This window comes from Epinephelus lanceolatus, chromosome 8 (assembly GCF_041903045.1).
Source record: "Epinephelus lanceolatus isolate andai-2023 chromosome 8, ASM4190304v1, whole genome shotgun sequence".
In the NCBI taxonomy this organism is placed as follows: domain Eukaryota; kingdom Metazoa; phylum Chordata; class Actinopteri; order Perciformes; family Serranidae; genus Epinephelus; species Epinephelus lanceolatus.
The window spans coordinates 43,614,623-43,629,434 of NC_135741.1; the positions used below are offsets into that span (position 1 = coordinate 43,614,623).

General features: G+C 42.6%; 1 protein-coding gene across 2 annotated transcripts in view; it reads right to left on the reverse strand.

Moving 5' to 3' along the window:
• Positions 1–859: 859 nt before the first annotated feature.
• LOC117258869 (polyhomeotic-like protein 2) overlaps positions 860–14,812 on the reverse strand; it is a 49,057-nt gene continuing 35,104 nt past the window's right edge. For both annotated transcript variants that reach the window (XM_033630075.2, XM_033630074.2), the window contains exon 7: positions 860–9,737. In XM_033630075.2, the coding sequence (XP_033485966.2) occupies positions 9,583–9,737 (155 nt within the window). In that variant the 3' untranslated portion in view covers positions 860–9,582. The remainder of the gene's footprint in view (positions 9,738–14,812) is intronic.

Consider the following 14,812-nt stretch of genomic DNA (forward strand, 5'->3'; position numbering starts at 1 on the left):
GTTCTTTGTTGCTCCTCCTCCTCCTCGCTGCTCCAACCTTGGGTCATCTGATAAATTACTATAAGAAAAAAAGCTACACATCCACAAGTAACATGCAGTTATTCAACAAATATTAGATATTTTTTGCTATGTAAACTAACGTGCATATTTCTGCTATTATGCTTAATAATAAAAACTTGTCTATATCACCTACAATCCCTGATTGCACTCAATTGATCATAATGATGATAACCTCAAGTAAATCATTACCTCTGTCATATTAAATGATGGAGACATGGACAGCAGCAAGGGCTCCACTATTTCTGCCTGTGTGTCCTCCCTGAAGTTGGAGCTTGTCTCCCTGTCTTGGATGGGAGGCTCTAAAAAAGCCAATATGTTCATAAATTTCCATCGTTTTTTCTCCTGTCCACCTTCTGCCCCACTCTTCTTCTCTTTCTCTGCCTTTCTTTCCTTTCTATACTTATCCCTTAAATATTTCCACTTGGAAATATCCGTATCCGAACAGTTGAAAAAAGACGCTGCCGCCTTCTGGTGCTCAGAAAAAGGCGCTATATGGACACAGGGCTTAATGGAGGGATATCCGGTGTAAAACCTGCTATCCTATTCTTCTCTATATCTATGTATTGTAATGTATTTCTCAAATATTCTTCAACCTCTAGCCTTTCTGCTTTAAGCTGCCATCCCTTTTCCTGGCTAAACAATCCTTTAACAAACTTAAAAGGGTCCCTAAAAAAACCTGTCCTTACTTGTTCCTTCTTCCTCCTCTTTTTCCTGAGATGCTCTGCCCTTCTAAGAACTGCTAGCCTGCTTCTCAACTCCTCTTGCAATTGCAATTCCCTCCCTTTCTTCTTCTGTAGCCTTTTTCCACTGCTTTCTTAACTGTCTCCTTTCCTTGACTAACTTCTCTATTTCTCTTTGCCGCCTAGACTTACCTGACTGTACCCTCTCACTCCTCTTTCTCTCATGCACCCCAAACCTCTCTGCACCATATGAGTAAATTACATCTCCCATCTTTTCTATTGCATTTCTTCTAAGCCTGCTTAAAATTACTGACAAATCTCTATTAACTATCTCCCATTATTTACTGTCATTTGCCCTAGGCCATCTAACTCTAACCTTTTGCTCCATGGTTCTCTCTCTGACTGGCACACTGGCCTCATTGTCATCTGCATCCTCTCTTATTACCCCCTCGTCCTCCTCCTCAGTGGCAGTATTACTGATATCCTGTGAACTGTGGTTTTCTACCTGTCGCTGGACTTCATCCGACTGACTTCTTAGGAAGTACTGATCAATGTGGCTACTCTGCCCTTTCTTTGCCACACACTTCTTCTTTCCCTGATGAGTTCTGAGGCCTTTTATTGATGTTACTTTCTGCCAGCTGCAAGGACAAACCTGAAGCATCTTGTTCTCGACTGTGCTACTTTTGTCCTCTACAGATGCGCTCGCCTCGCCCTGAGTGCTGCTAATTCTAGCAATGGTAGATAGGTCCATGCCCCTATCCTTCACTGAAGAAAGATGTGTTCGCTGTACTGCCAACAGGATTTGGCAAAAGTTTAATATACCAAACATAGACTTTATTAGTCTCGCCACCAGACAATCAGAGATCGCCACCTTCTGATAGTCTGGGGACACTCCTTTCTAAAGTGTGTTTAACACACCGGAGAAAACGGCCGGCAACAAAGCAACGCCTCTTGCATTTTTGAAAAGGACACGCCCTCCCGGAAATGTGCGCTCCCCCTTTTCTCGTCCGCAAGGAAACAAACACACAGAGGGCTTGAAAATGGATGCCGAGAGATTTAACTCCGCTTTATCAAACGTGTGCTCAGTCCACAAGATTGTGGAAATGAAGGACTAACAGCGACTTTGTTTAAAACTTTTAACGCAGTCGGACTATGTTTACGAGCACAAGAGTTCAGCAAGCCACCGAAGGACCGCCCTGCGGATTTACTATTGGTTCTGCAATGTAGGGAGTTTTTTTAAACTCTGAAATTGTATCCGCCCATCTAAACACAAAATCTGCGAGAAAGTCATCAGTCTTAAGTTAAGGAAACACACAATACCACGATGTATGAGGAAATATGAGCACTTTATTTTATTGATCAATTCATTAAGCCAAAGCAGTTTCTTCATGCAAAGGGTCCAGAACTGGCCAAACCTTAACACAACCCCCCTCCAACAAATCCACCCCACCAGCTAACCAGCCGCCCTCAGCACCACAGCACACCAAATCACTTTATATTAAAGGAGGCAAACATGGCTCTCAACAAGCGAACCCTCACATGGGAAAACACAGCAGGTAAGCACTCTAAACCCCATGCAGTAAATCACACCATTTCACTTTAGGTAGACACACTGAGTTTCACTCTGAATGGGGCCATGTAATTAGACTGGGCGGGACTTGCCGACTTGCCGACCAGCTAACCTCCTCCCAGCTCCTCCCCCTTTCCCACGAATCCCCTGCTGTGGTGGTTTGATTAAAATTCCTAAAAGCTACATTCAACAACAGAAGAAACTGACCAGGACAATGAGGGACCGAACTAAACATATAACACTAATTTTAACATTTAAAATGTACAGTTCACTTAACTGGCCAGTTGGCCAAGACCCTCCCCCAGGGTCGAGGCTTGTGACACTGGTCTGACCCGGCTCGTAAGCAGCAAGAGCCCGCGGACGGAATCGTCGGTCCAGCGCTGGAACGGTGGAGCAACTGACGGCATGACAAGACGCTCCTACTCAGAGCTGGGCAGTGGTAAGGCACTCCTAATTCCCCAGTCCCTGTCTGTCAACAGCCCTATCACAGGAACGTCTATTCCTTACTCTACCCGTCTTCACCGCTGGCAGCCCTAAATGGCTACGAACGGCCCCCACCCACCTTCCGCGAGTGCAAACAGTTGCTTCCCTGGGAATGCTGCCCCAACGTACCTGAAGCTCCGCTACCCAGACACACACCTGGGCTCTTCCTGGGCTCTCTCTTATCAGTTCACCTCCCTCAATCACCTGCAGCTGAGAATCTTCAGCCCACAGAGTCACCGGCAGCAGACACAACTTGGATCAGGTGAAACTCATCAGTCTTTAATTAGTTGTCACCGTCTCTCAGGGCAACCACAACCTCAGCTCACTAGGTGTTTCTCAATGTCAAGGAAGGATCCTCAAACAGCCGAATTTGAAGGACGCTCAAGGATCCTTCCGAGTTTCAAGAAGGACTGAGTCCTTCTTTCAGAGAAATTCGAAGGATGCATGTGTGGATCCTCCGCAGGTATAAAATCCCCACAATGCTTTGCACAGTACACGATTTGCTAGAAGTGAGGGCGGGGCTTCTTCAATGAAACCTGCGTCAGTGGAGCTCGGCAGGATTTAGATTAATGTTATTTATTTGGATTGATATATCCACCAGTTTTTATCATCCAAGCGTGAAAAAAATAGACAGAAACCTCATAATTTACACTTTCTATTGTGTCCACTGCCAAATAATGAGATTTTTTGAAATAACGTGATTTAGACAAAACATAAAAGTTTTAAATGAATGAATTCACAGCAGAGACGGAGCGTTAAGTGTCAATGTACAATCGGCGTGGTCAGCTGTTTCAGAACAGCGCAGCTCATCAGATCACATCTGTTCATATTATTGTAGCAGAGTGTGTGGTGACACACAGAAATATGGATCACTTTGAAATGACAGTGATTCTGTGTGAGTCTGTGTTCATACTGTTAATGATAATTTAGAACTTTTTAGCTGTTGCCTTTACTGCATTTCTCCACTTACTCTTAAATATGATCCAGAAATATATTCTCCCTAAAAGTCTCATGATTCTGACAATACTGGTGTTTAAAATTGTACAATAACATTACAGAGTGCCAAAATGATCACAGTAACTGAAACCTCAGTCTGCTGAGGGTTAATGATTATCACATGGGGACACTTGTTAGTCTGTTCCAGTGTCTGTTCACTGAATGCTTGGGAGGACTCTTGCCTTGCCTCTGCAGGATCCTTCCTCCCAAGGAAGGATCCTTGACTTTGAGAAACACCCTGTGATACCAGCTCATCTCTGTACGCTGCAGGGACTGTTTAAATTTTTCTGACGTTCAGGCATTATTTTTTTCCCACCTGCTTAGTTCTGCCCTGATGTGCTGTGGTTAGCTGGTACAACTGGATTGCGATTGGCCATCTACACCGGGCGGACATGGTCACTGGTCGCTCAGTGCTTAGTCACATGTTGATAACGGCCCTTGGAAATTGAAAATGAACTGAGAGGTTCCAGACTAATTTCTATTTGTATTTTTTTATATTAAGTTTGGTCTGCAGATGTCAGCCTACTTTGGAATACAACTGATAAAATATTTAATACCATCTGCAGTAATGAACCAGGACATCAGCGGCTGTGGCTCAATGTAGAGCGGGTCCTTCTCCAATTGGAAGATCAGTGGTTCGATTTCCGTCTCTTCCAGTCTGCATGTCCAAGTATCCTTGAACAAGATACTGAAGCCCAAATGGCTCCCGATGGCTGTGTTAAAAAAAAAAGAGAGAAGCAGGTGGCACCTTGTATGGTAGCCTAGGCCATGGTGAATGTGATTCGTAATGTAAAAAGTGCTTTGATTGGTCTAATGACTAAAAAGGCGCTATACAAGTGCAGGTCCATTACCATTTACCATACCTCAACACACACACACACCCACACACACACACCCCCACAAATTTGTGGTGACAGCAATTCAGCAGTGACACTCACTTAACTTTGGTAAAAGTATAATGAAATGACAATATATCCACAGCCTTTCACACAATGTTTCAAGCCTGAATCATACTTCTGTCAGTATGTCCCATAGGCACTAATGGCAATCATTTCCTGTATGCATAGACTTGACTTGATCACTGTAATATCACTGCTGCAACACTAAATGGCAGTTTTGTGGAACATGAGAAAATTCATGTTTGCATTCAATCTCCTTCACTGTTTCTGACCCAGAGTCATACCAGTGAGGGTGAACAGAATGTCCGCATTAAAATGGCTTTGCTACATGAAAAAAAAAAGCTTGTTTGTTGATATGTGTTGACTGTCATGTCCGGCTCCTGTACAGAGACACTGTGACATATAAGTATAAATCAGCCTTGACCTGGAAACATGAGGTTTATTAAGTCAGTGTGTTTGTATTCAGTGCTATCACTTCCAAAACCTAAAATCATCAGTGTCTGTTCTCAGGCCAGTGATTCTTCCATTATCACAATTAAGAAACTGGACATTCAATCACAGCCTTTTCTGACAAGTCTGATATTTAGGGAAATAAGCTTGTGTGCTGTGGTAACAGAGTCACGGCTTTCTGTTTTTTACCTTTCTCCTGGGCTTCTCTGTGTGTCCAGCAGAGACAGGCCCAGGACATCTTTAGTCTGCTTGGCACAAAGACTGGGAGCAGAGATGAAAATGGACTGCAAAAAGTCTATCTTCCATTTACTTCTAAACTATTTTCTTTACTCACAGTACTGGACCTTGTTAATGGCTGCTGGTCAATATAAAATAAATCACAATGGAGCGGTGCAGGGACGAGGTTTATTTGTGGGCCAGTCTAGATGTTAGCATCGTCCTAGTTGCCTCAACAAAAAAGTGGATTATTCCACTGGGTTTTGAGTTTTGCAGAAAATATGCTCTGTGGCAAACTAAAGTTTATGATACTTACATATTTAGTTTAGCAAGATAATCTTCACAGATGAACACCACTTTATGATTTTTGAAGCCTAAATGTAATGGCTGTTTAGTAAAAATCCAATGTTAGGCTGTAAACTATCAACATTACGGTCACATGATTTAACATCGCAACCACAACGAGGCTGCCAAGCCTTGTTTGGTGTGATAATGCTCTGTAGTCTCATTTAGCCACTTGTTAGCAACCATCTTTTTTAAGAGAAATAAAAGCATCAAAATTCAGAGTGGGGTATTTCCTGATGTATTTTATGATGGAGATGGACAAAATGTGAGAGTCTATTAAGCTTGTGTTAAAGGTTAACTTCGGCATTTTCATAAAGATCTGAGCCACTCTATAGTGAAAATAACCACTTTTAATCGACATACAGTAACAGTGTTCAGTTGCCCATGTGTTTCTGTTACCACCTGTTGTGCGGCTGCTGCCCGCTTCCTCACTGCTGGACCAATTTCAAAAACTGTTGTTCACTTTAGTCCCTTTGACCAATTTACATGGGGAAATAGGGTTCACGTTGAAAAATGCCAAAGTTATCCTTCAACTACAGACCTTATTTCACAGGCATATGACCAAGAATCCTTTCAAAAAAACCCACTGACGTCAAGATGAGGGAACAGGGAGTGCAAACATCCTAACTCATTACTGGTATTAAAAGGACTCATTGCTGCACCACTCTGTCAGTCGTTACAGCTTTGAAGTTGTTGGATGTTTTTTGTCACAGCTGCTGCTACAGTTAGGCTGGCAGTTTCCTGCTGCTTCCAGTCTAAACACACACTGCGGACTTTCAGTATTTTAGCCCTCGGCAAGGACTGTCAAACTACTGCATCACAATCCTGCATCGTCATCATCAGTCACTGAGTGGCTCATCAAATTTACACACACACACACACACACACACACATCACAAAAAAACTGAGTAAACTCCATCTGCTGATGACATCATCAAGAAAAATGTCCATCATTGAAGTCATAACAACCATGTACAACTGAAGATGGCACAGGGTTTCTCTATGGCTGAATCCAAATGTCCAGACTTCACCGCACTTGCAGACTCGCAGGCTTTACAGGTGCACTCCCGGAAGTCTGAGAGTGCAGAGGGCTATCCAAAACCAAAACTCATCCAGTCCACAAGGTGCCTCAAGGGGACTTTCTGCAGACCTCCAGTGAGTCAGCTTGGGGTGCAGACTTAACTGATTTAATTACCCATGATTCATTGCAATATGGACAAAACACTGCAGGGTTTTTTTCACTTATCGCCTAAGGTATTGTAAAAGTGTAAAGCAGTTATTGTATTTAAACACCATCTGGTTCCTGTAGGCCAGAAATAATTTTCAACCACATCATGATACAGAAATGAAGGATATATATAGGTATAGGTATAAAGGTAGCCTAATCACAAAGCATTTTATTGTTGCAGCCTACTTGACAGGCTAAAAGCTGTGCAGTGTCATGCCAATTATATAGACAAAGAAAACTGGCAGAGAAACAATAAAAGGTCTTCAATCTAATAAGGGTGTAATGATCCATCGATCTGGATCGATATATCGATTTAGTGATCAACGATCCAATATCATCGATGCAAAGTGAAAACATCGATCCATCTCGTCATCTTTAGCATAGACTTTTATTTTGAAAGCCTGTGTCACTGTCAAACAGCGACAGGCAAATGGCAAGCAGCCAAGAGAAAGACGATGAGGATAACATTATTTACTCGGGAATAAATCAACAGAGTGGAAATATTTGGGATTTTGGAGAAAATACAGGACAACAGACAGAGCAAATGGCGTATCTAAACATGATGTTACGAGATAACGTAGCGTTACCTGCCTGGACGAGCATCTCACTCTGCTAACTTCTCACTACAGCAACATTAGCTGTTCTGTTTCAACAATGCTCGGCTGAAAAACCGTGCATGCAGGCTGAAATTCAACCACGCTGTTCTGTCAGGAGATGCAGAGACTTTAATCACCGGTGATTAAAAAAATTATAACGCTGCATTTAATTTGTTAAGCTATGAGAATAGGAAAAATGTCTGTTAGCCACTAGGCTGATTTATGCAATGTAAACATGCTAAAGCTAATAATGGGTAATTAGCAAAAAACAATTGTTTTGTCCGTGAACCTTGACAGTTATTACTGAACTGAATGTTATAGTTTTGTTGGATGATCTTGTTGTTAATCTGTGTTTTATGGCTTTTATGGAAGTTTGCCCTCAGGGCTTTAAGCCAGATATTCCTGAAGTCTTATGGAAAAGATGATGGTTTGAGTTAAAATGAAAAGATTTCTTCCAGAAAGGTCTCTCTGACAGAAAGCCCTGAATGTTAACTAGTCCCATTTGCTGTTTTATTTGTGTTGGTGGAGTCAGTTTAGAGTGACTTTACTGTACTTAGTATTTATGTGTTCATGTGTTTTATGACCAAAAGTAAAAAAGGAAAGGGGTGGCAGCATCTACAACAGACTGTTAAATGGGCATTTAATGGGCATCGCCTGATATCGATCACAGACACCTGAATCGTATTTAATGGAAATCATATTATGGTAGACTTTGTAATATCAGACAATATTGTATTGTTGTCCAAAGAATCGATATAATATTGTATCGTGATGAAACTGGTGATTTACACTCCTACAATCTAAGTACTACCAAAGTTATTTAGTCACAGTCTGGTCCTGGTTTACAAACATGTCTGCATTTGAATGAATGAAGCCTGAATTGTTACATAGGAATGTATAAATATCATTAAGTTCAGTCCCAAAAAAGCTTGTAGCCTACATGGGATTTAGCCTATATCTTGTTATCTGCAGGTACAGATGAACAGACAGAATATGACAGCAGCGATCACCATGTACATGACTGTAGTTGTTGCTCAAACGTTTCCACGGCAATTAGTGAAACAGACTTGAGGCCTGTCTATCAGCTGTTTGCAGTCTTCACATGTTGACAGTGAACATATCACAGTATGAACAACTGACTTTCGTGAGGGCTAAGTCTGCGAGTCCAGAGGGTGGACATTTGGATTCAGCCTTCCACAAGTGGGAAGGTGTGACCTCAGCGCTGCCACTGGTGGCTGGAAGAGATAGTGCAGCAGGGCACCAGGTAGCTTAGTGGGTAGAGCAGGCATCCGATATACAAAGGCAAAATTGTTGCCGCAGTGGCTGTGGGTTTGATTCCAGCCTGCAGCCTTTTGCTGCATACCTGATGTCATTATTTTTTTTTTACCTTTATTGCTATCCTCCATTGATTTTGATTTTTTCAAAATTCTCCCTCTTATGAATTTTAGGAGCACCCAAGTGACTGATATGTCCAGAGGTCAAAGAGACGGCAGTGCAGGGCCTTGATATGTAGGTAGTATAAACTGACTGTAGCTCTGCACAAGATGCACAGGACACTGATCTTGTAATCAAGTGGCTATTTAGTTTAGTTTTCCAGAATGTTGGGCACACATCTGAAACCTTGAGTCATACTCCTGTGAGAAATACTAGAACAAATCAACTGCTAACCTTCAACCTCCCCTGCGGGAACCCAAAGAACAGTAATACATTATGAAAACAACATGTTCTCAAAGAAACACTTTTCCCAACACAGCCTACCTAACAACCATTCTTGTCAAACTATGGGCTGAGGTTTTCCTGAAGTAGTGCCAGAGTCATGTTACCAGTGTAAAAGGTGATTGGAACAGTCCCAGCTGATGTCCTCATGTTCAACAGGCCATGACAAAACGTCCAGCAAACAATTCTGGCCCAGTACCTGAACTCAACGCACAGTTAAGACACCTTGTGGGATCCTGAGCACATCATGTTTGTCTATCACAGCAAAGCTTCCTTTGACAGCAGTATGTGTGTGTGTGTGTGTGTGTGTGTGTGTGTGTGTGTGTGTGAAGGGTGAGATGGGCTACGTGTCTTTAAGTGTGCTGATCTGGGCAAAGATCTTGAGCGCAGGGCCCAGTTTGATGTTCATGGTTCCCATGAGATGGTCTTCCTTCAGCAGCAGCAGGGCCTGTCCATCGATCTCCTGAGAACGGAACTCCTCAGCAATCTCCAGACAACCTGCAGCCATAGACCACCAACAGTTAGCTCAAATGTCTCATGATAATCACCATGATGGCTAACTTCATCCATTTGTCACCAGAGTTTTCTTAAGTTACAATGTGTAATTTACGTGGTTGTTTATTAGCAAATACCAACTATTGCTTTCATAAATATATATTTACTAAAGTGTAATGCAATTCACATACAAATGGAAGCTGTCTCATAGGCTTAGAATGATCTCTATATATATATACAGGCAGGGCGTGGTCTGCTGGAGGCTGCCCTCCTGCGTCGCCATATTTGAATACAGTGGCCAAAAGGGATATACGCGCTTTGCCTTTTGCGTTTACCTAGAACTTGCCGTCACTGGAGACGGTTAAGGTGAAGATCAATCCGGGGCGCTTCTGCGTCAACCTGCTTTGTACTTTTGTGATTCTGTCACACTTTAAATGGAGGACTACACATATGTTTTGCCCTGCAAGAGGGAAACCACGCCACCAAATAAAAGAAAAAGATCAGATAAGCGAAGACGGGACAAAACGCGAGTGAATATCGGTGTTGCTTATTCCAGGTGGAAAGAACTCCTGAAGGAGAAGGATTTTACAAGGGATGCGGAGGTTGCCTGCTTTCTGCTAGACAGGTAATTCAATCTGATATTTTAAAATCATTTTGGCTTCATGTTTGCAACTACTTTTCCCTCTCGTCTAAGTTCGAGTGACAGCTACGTTTACGTGCTAACGTTATCCTAGCCTTGGCTAACGTTATCCTAGAGCTACAGCTAAATGGTTAGCCTAGACTACAGCCTAATCTGTTGATTCCTCTCACACTACTGCGAAGGCTGTCACCCTCTCCTCCTCCTCTTCCCTCTGGGTAGCCAAGACACACGTCTTCGCCTGGCCGTTCCTGCACCGCCTCTACTCCCTTGCCCCCTTCCTCTCCCTGGTCTTCCTCCTCTCCGTCTTCCTCATCTCCCTGTGTCCTGTGGAAGAACACTCTGAAAACGCATATATTATAATCGTACCAACCTATACTTGCCGCACTGTGCCGTGACTATCACATAAAACTTGTTATTTTAGCATTACTGTGCTAATGCTCGTGTTACCAAAACAATTAGAAATAAAGCACTCCTAACATCTATCTCACAGATAACCTATATCTCACTGGTAAGCTATAACATATCGTAACATGGTCTAGATTCCTAAATAAATATTCACCTCGTCGCTAGATGCTCCTGAAAAACTCGAAAAACTGCTGTCTGCACAAGGCTTTTTGTCCTACAAGGCCACCGTCACTTACCCGACGGGAGGGGTGAGTGAGAGCGAGTGAGCGCTGCAATCTAGAATTTGACCGCTGATGTCACTGTTACTCACCATTTTTACACACTGAGGCTTTAACATTGTACGTATTACAAACATCTGTATCCGTATGTAAGTCCAAATAAAACCTACTTTTATTCATTATTTTTTATTTTTAATTTGTTGTATTGTTTTGTATTACTGAAAGGAATAAATAAGTCTTTGGAGATAATCGGAAAAATGCTTCTTTAAAAGAAACAATATTTTCTCGTGTAATAATGATTAGCATTGGAGTAGGGATTGTAGAAACTTTCAGACCACCCTGAATATACTTCAAGCTCCACCTACATTGTGCTCCAAAGAAAACTTACAGATGTTAAACACAGGGTTGTTGAATAGTGCTACATTTACAGCTGGAATGGCAGAGAGACTGAAGGTTTATCTAGAGCACAATGATTATAATAATCCTGTTCTATTGCAGGATGCAGCCAAAGCTTTTTGCAGAGGAAAATCATAGTTCAGATTGTTTTTTATAGAAAGTTAAAAGAAATTAAAGTGCTTGATCTGCGAGGTCAACTCGGGGATCTGGAATGGAAACATAGTTTCACTTATCCCAGGTTCATGTAGATCCATCTGCCCTATCACAAAAAGGAACAGGTAGGCAGGACAGTGAGAAACCAGAATTATCCCTCTGCGGTTGTATCCCTGCGTGCATCAGTCAAATTTCCCTTAGTTTACACCCATGTCTCTGATAACATGGATGCTTCACACACATTCTCTCTCCGACAGCCCAGAGGATCTATACAATCAGCACAGTTTCAATAATAATAATAATAATAATACATTTTATTTGTATAGCGCTTTTCAAAACACTCAAAGACACTTTACAAAAACAAAAAAACAAGATAAAAACAACATGAGAGCAGTAAAACACAGTTAAGAGAGGGTATCGGGATTGAATGCAAGCCTGAACAGGTGGGTTTTGACCAAAGATTTGAAGGAGTTTAAGTCTGTACAGTTATGGATGTGTTGGGGGAAAGAGTTACAGAGGGAGGGGGCAGTGGAGAAGGCTTTGTCCCCCCAGGTTTTGTGCTTGGTCCTGCGTGGTAGAGAGAGGAGATTTGCATCAGAGGAGCGGAGACTGCTTGGGGGGGGGGGGGGGGGGGGGGGTGCAACAGGTCAGTGAGGTAAGATTTATTTTAAGGTAAGATGATTTTTAAGGGCTTTGAAGGTGAGGTGAAGGACTTTGAACTGGATGCATTGAAGAATTGGGAGCCAGTGGAGGTTTTGGAGGGCGGGCCTGATATGGTCGCGGGAGAGTTCTGGATGTACTGTAGTTTGTTGAGGACTTTAGAAGATGAACCATACAGAATGCTATTGCAGTAGTCGAGTCTGGATGTTATGAATGCGTGAATCAGAGTTTCTGCAGTGGAGAAGGTGAGTGAGGGGCGGAGCCGAGCTATGTTTTTTAGATGGAAGAAAGTGGTTTTGGTGATATGATTAATGAGCGGTTCAAATGAAAGGTTGTTGTCGAAAGTGACTCCAAGGTTGTATAGATGTGGAGATGGAGAAAGTGTAGAATTTGTAACATTAAGGCTGAAATTATGGATGTTTTAGTAAGGGAACTGGGGCCGATTAGGATCATGTCTGATTTGTCACAGTTGAGTTGTAGAAAGTTAGTTTGCATCCAGGATTTTATTTCAGTGAGGAGCAGATTGCTGTAGTGATGGATTTGGTGGCAATGTAGATCTGGACATCGTCAGCACAGCAGTGGAAATGGAGGCTGTATTGGCGGATGATGTTATCAAGCGTGAGGATGTAAAGGATGAAAAGGAGAGGACCAAGCACAGAAACCTGGGGGACGCCATGGGACAGAGGAGCAGTGGAGGAGGTGCAGTTATTGATATGGATAAATTGCTGTCTGTTGGAGAGATATGATCTGAACCAGGGGATAGCCATGCCAGTGATGTTGTAACAGGTTTTAAGACGGGAGAGGAGGGTGGAGTGGTTAATCATGTCAAATGCAGCAGTGAGGTCGAGCATGATGAGGATGTTGAGGTGTCCAGAGGTGGCGGAGAGGAGGTCGTTGGTGACTTTGAGCAGAGCTGTTTCAGCGCTGTGTTGTGACTGGAATCCGGATTGAAACGTCTCAAATAGGTCATTGGAGGTGAGGTGGGTTTTGAGGTGAGTGGCAACAACGCGCTCCAGGATTTTTGACAGAAAGGGGAGGTTGGAGATGGGCCGGAAGTTGGTCATGATGTCGGGATTGAGTCCGAGTTTTTTGAGGATGGGGGTGACAGCGGCGAGTTTCAAAGGATACGGGACTGAGCCAGAGCTGAGGGAGGCATTGATAATTCTTGAGATGAGTGGGGACATAGAAGGGAGAAAGGACTTAACAAGTGAGGAAGCGATTGGGTCATGAACTGATGTAGAATTACTCATACCTGTAGTGGCTTTTGTGAGGTCCAGAGGAGTCAGTTGGGGGAAGTGTGACAGTGGCGGGACAGAGGTGGGGGGAAGAGCAGGTGGAGGGGTCGGGAAGGGAGGGGAGGTGGTCAGGTTGCTGTAGATGGTGTTGATTTTTGTTTGGAAGAATGACAAGAATGAGTTGCACTTGTTGACTGTGAAGGATGTGGAGGTGTTGTCGATGGGTTTGAGAAGTTTGTTTATTGTGGAGAAAAGAGTTTTGAGGTTGTTGGAGCCAGAGTGTATGAGATGAGAGTAGTAGTTGGACCGGTGTGTGTGTTGAAGGCATTCTTGTAGTGTAGCAGGTGGTCTGTGTAGGCTTGAAGATGAACTGTAAGGCTAGTCTTCTTGTTGAGTCTTTCCAGCTGACGCCTTCGAGATTTCATGGCATGGAGCTCAGGGGTGTACCAGGGGGCAGAGTGAGTGAAGGAGACGGTTTTAGTTTTGATGGGGGCCAACTGATTTAGGCAGGAGGAGAGGGTGGTGTTATAATAGTGGACAAGGTCAGTGGGGTTGTCGGAGAATAGGGGAGGGGAGGTAGATATTATGTTAGTGAGTGAGGCTGAGAGAGCTGAGGGAGTGATGGATTTGAGATTTCTGAAGGATATTGTGCGTTTTGCTTTAGGAGTGGGGATGGGGATATTAATGTCCATAGTGATTGCCAGGTGGTCTTATGAAGTGTTTTATGCAGAACATTATGATGTCACAGTGAAGTTGACCTTTGACCTTTTGCATGTAAAATGTCATCGCCCCCCTATGGATTCTTTTTTTGTTATTGTTGTTTTCTTTGTTTTGTTTTTTGTTGATTGCTGTTGTTGCGCTCTGTAAAGCCTCTTTGAGTATCCTGAAAAGTGCTATATAAATCTAATGTATTGTTGTTATTATTATTATTATTATTATTATTATCATTCATTTATCCTATTAGACATTTGTGTGAAGTTTTGTCATAATTAGAATATGAATTCTTGAGTTATGGCCAAAAACCTCTTTTGTGAGGTCACAGTGACTTTGACAAAACACAATGCCTCGGGCCATGGCTCTCATCGACATGGAGGCATAAAAACATAAACAAAACTTAATGCTTTACCGTATAGACTGCCGATATACACACCTGGACAAAATTGTTGGTACCCTTCTGTTAAAGAAAGAAAACCCCACAATGGTTACAGAAATAACTTGAAACTGACAAAAGTAATAAATAAAAATTTATTGAAAATTAATTAATGAAAATCAGACATTGCCTTTGAATTGTGGTTCAACAGAATAATTTTAAAAAACAAACTAATGAAACTGGCCTGGACCAAATGATGGTACCCTTGACTTAAATCTCCA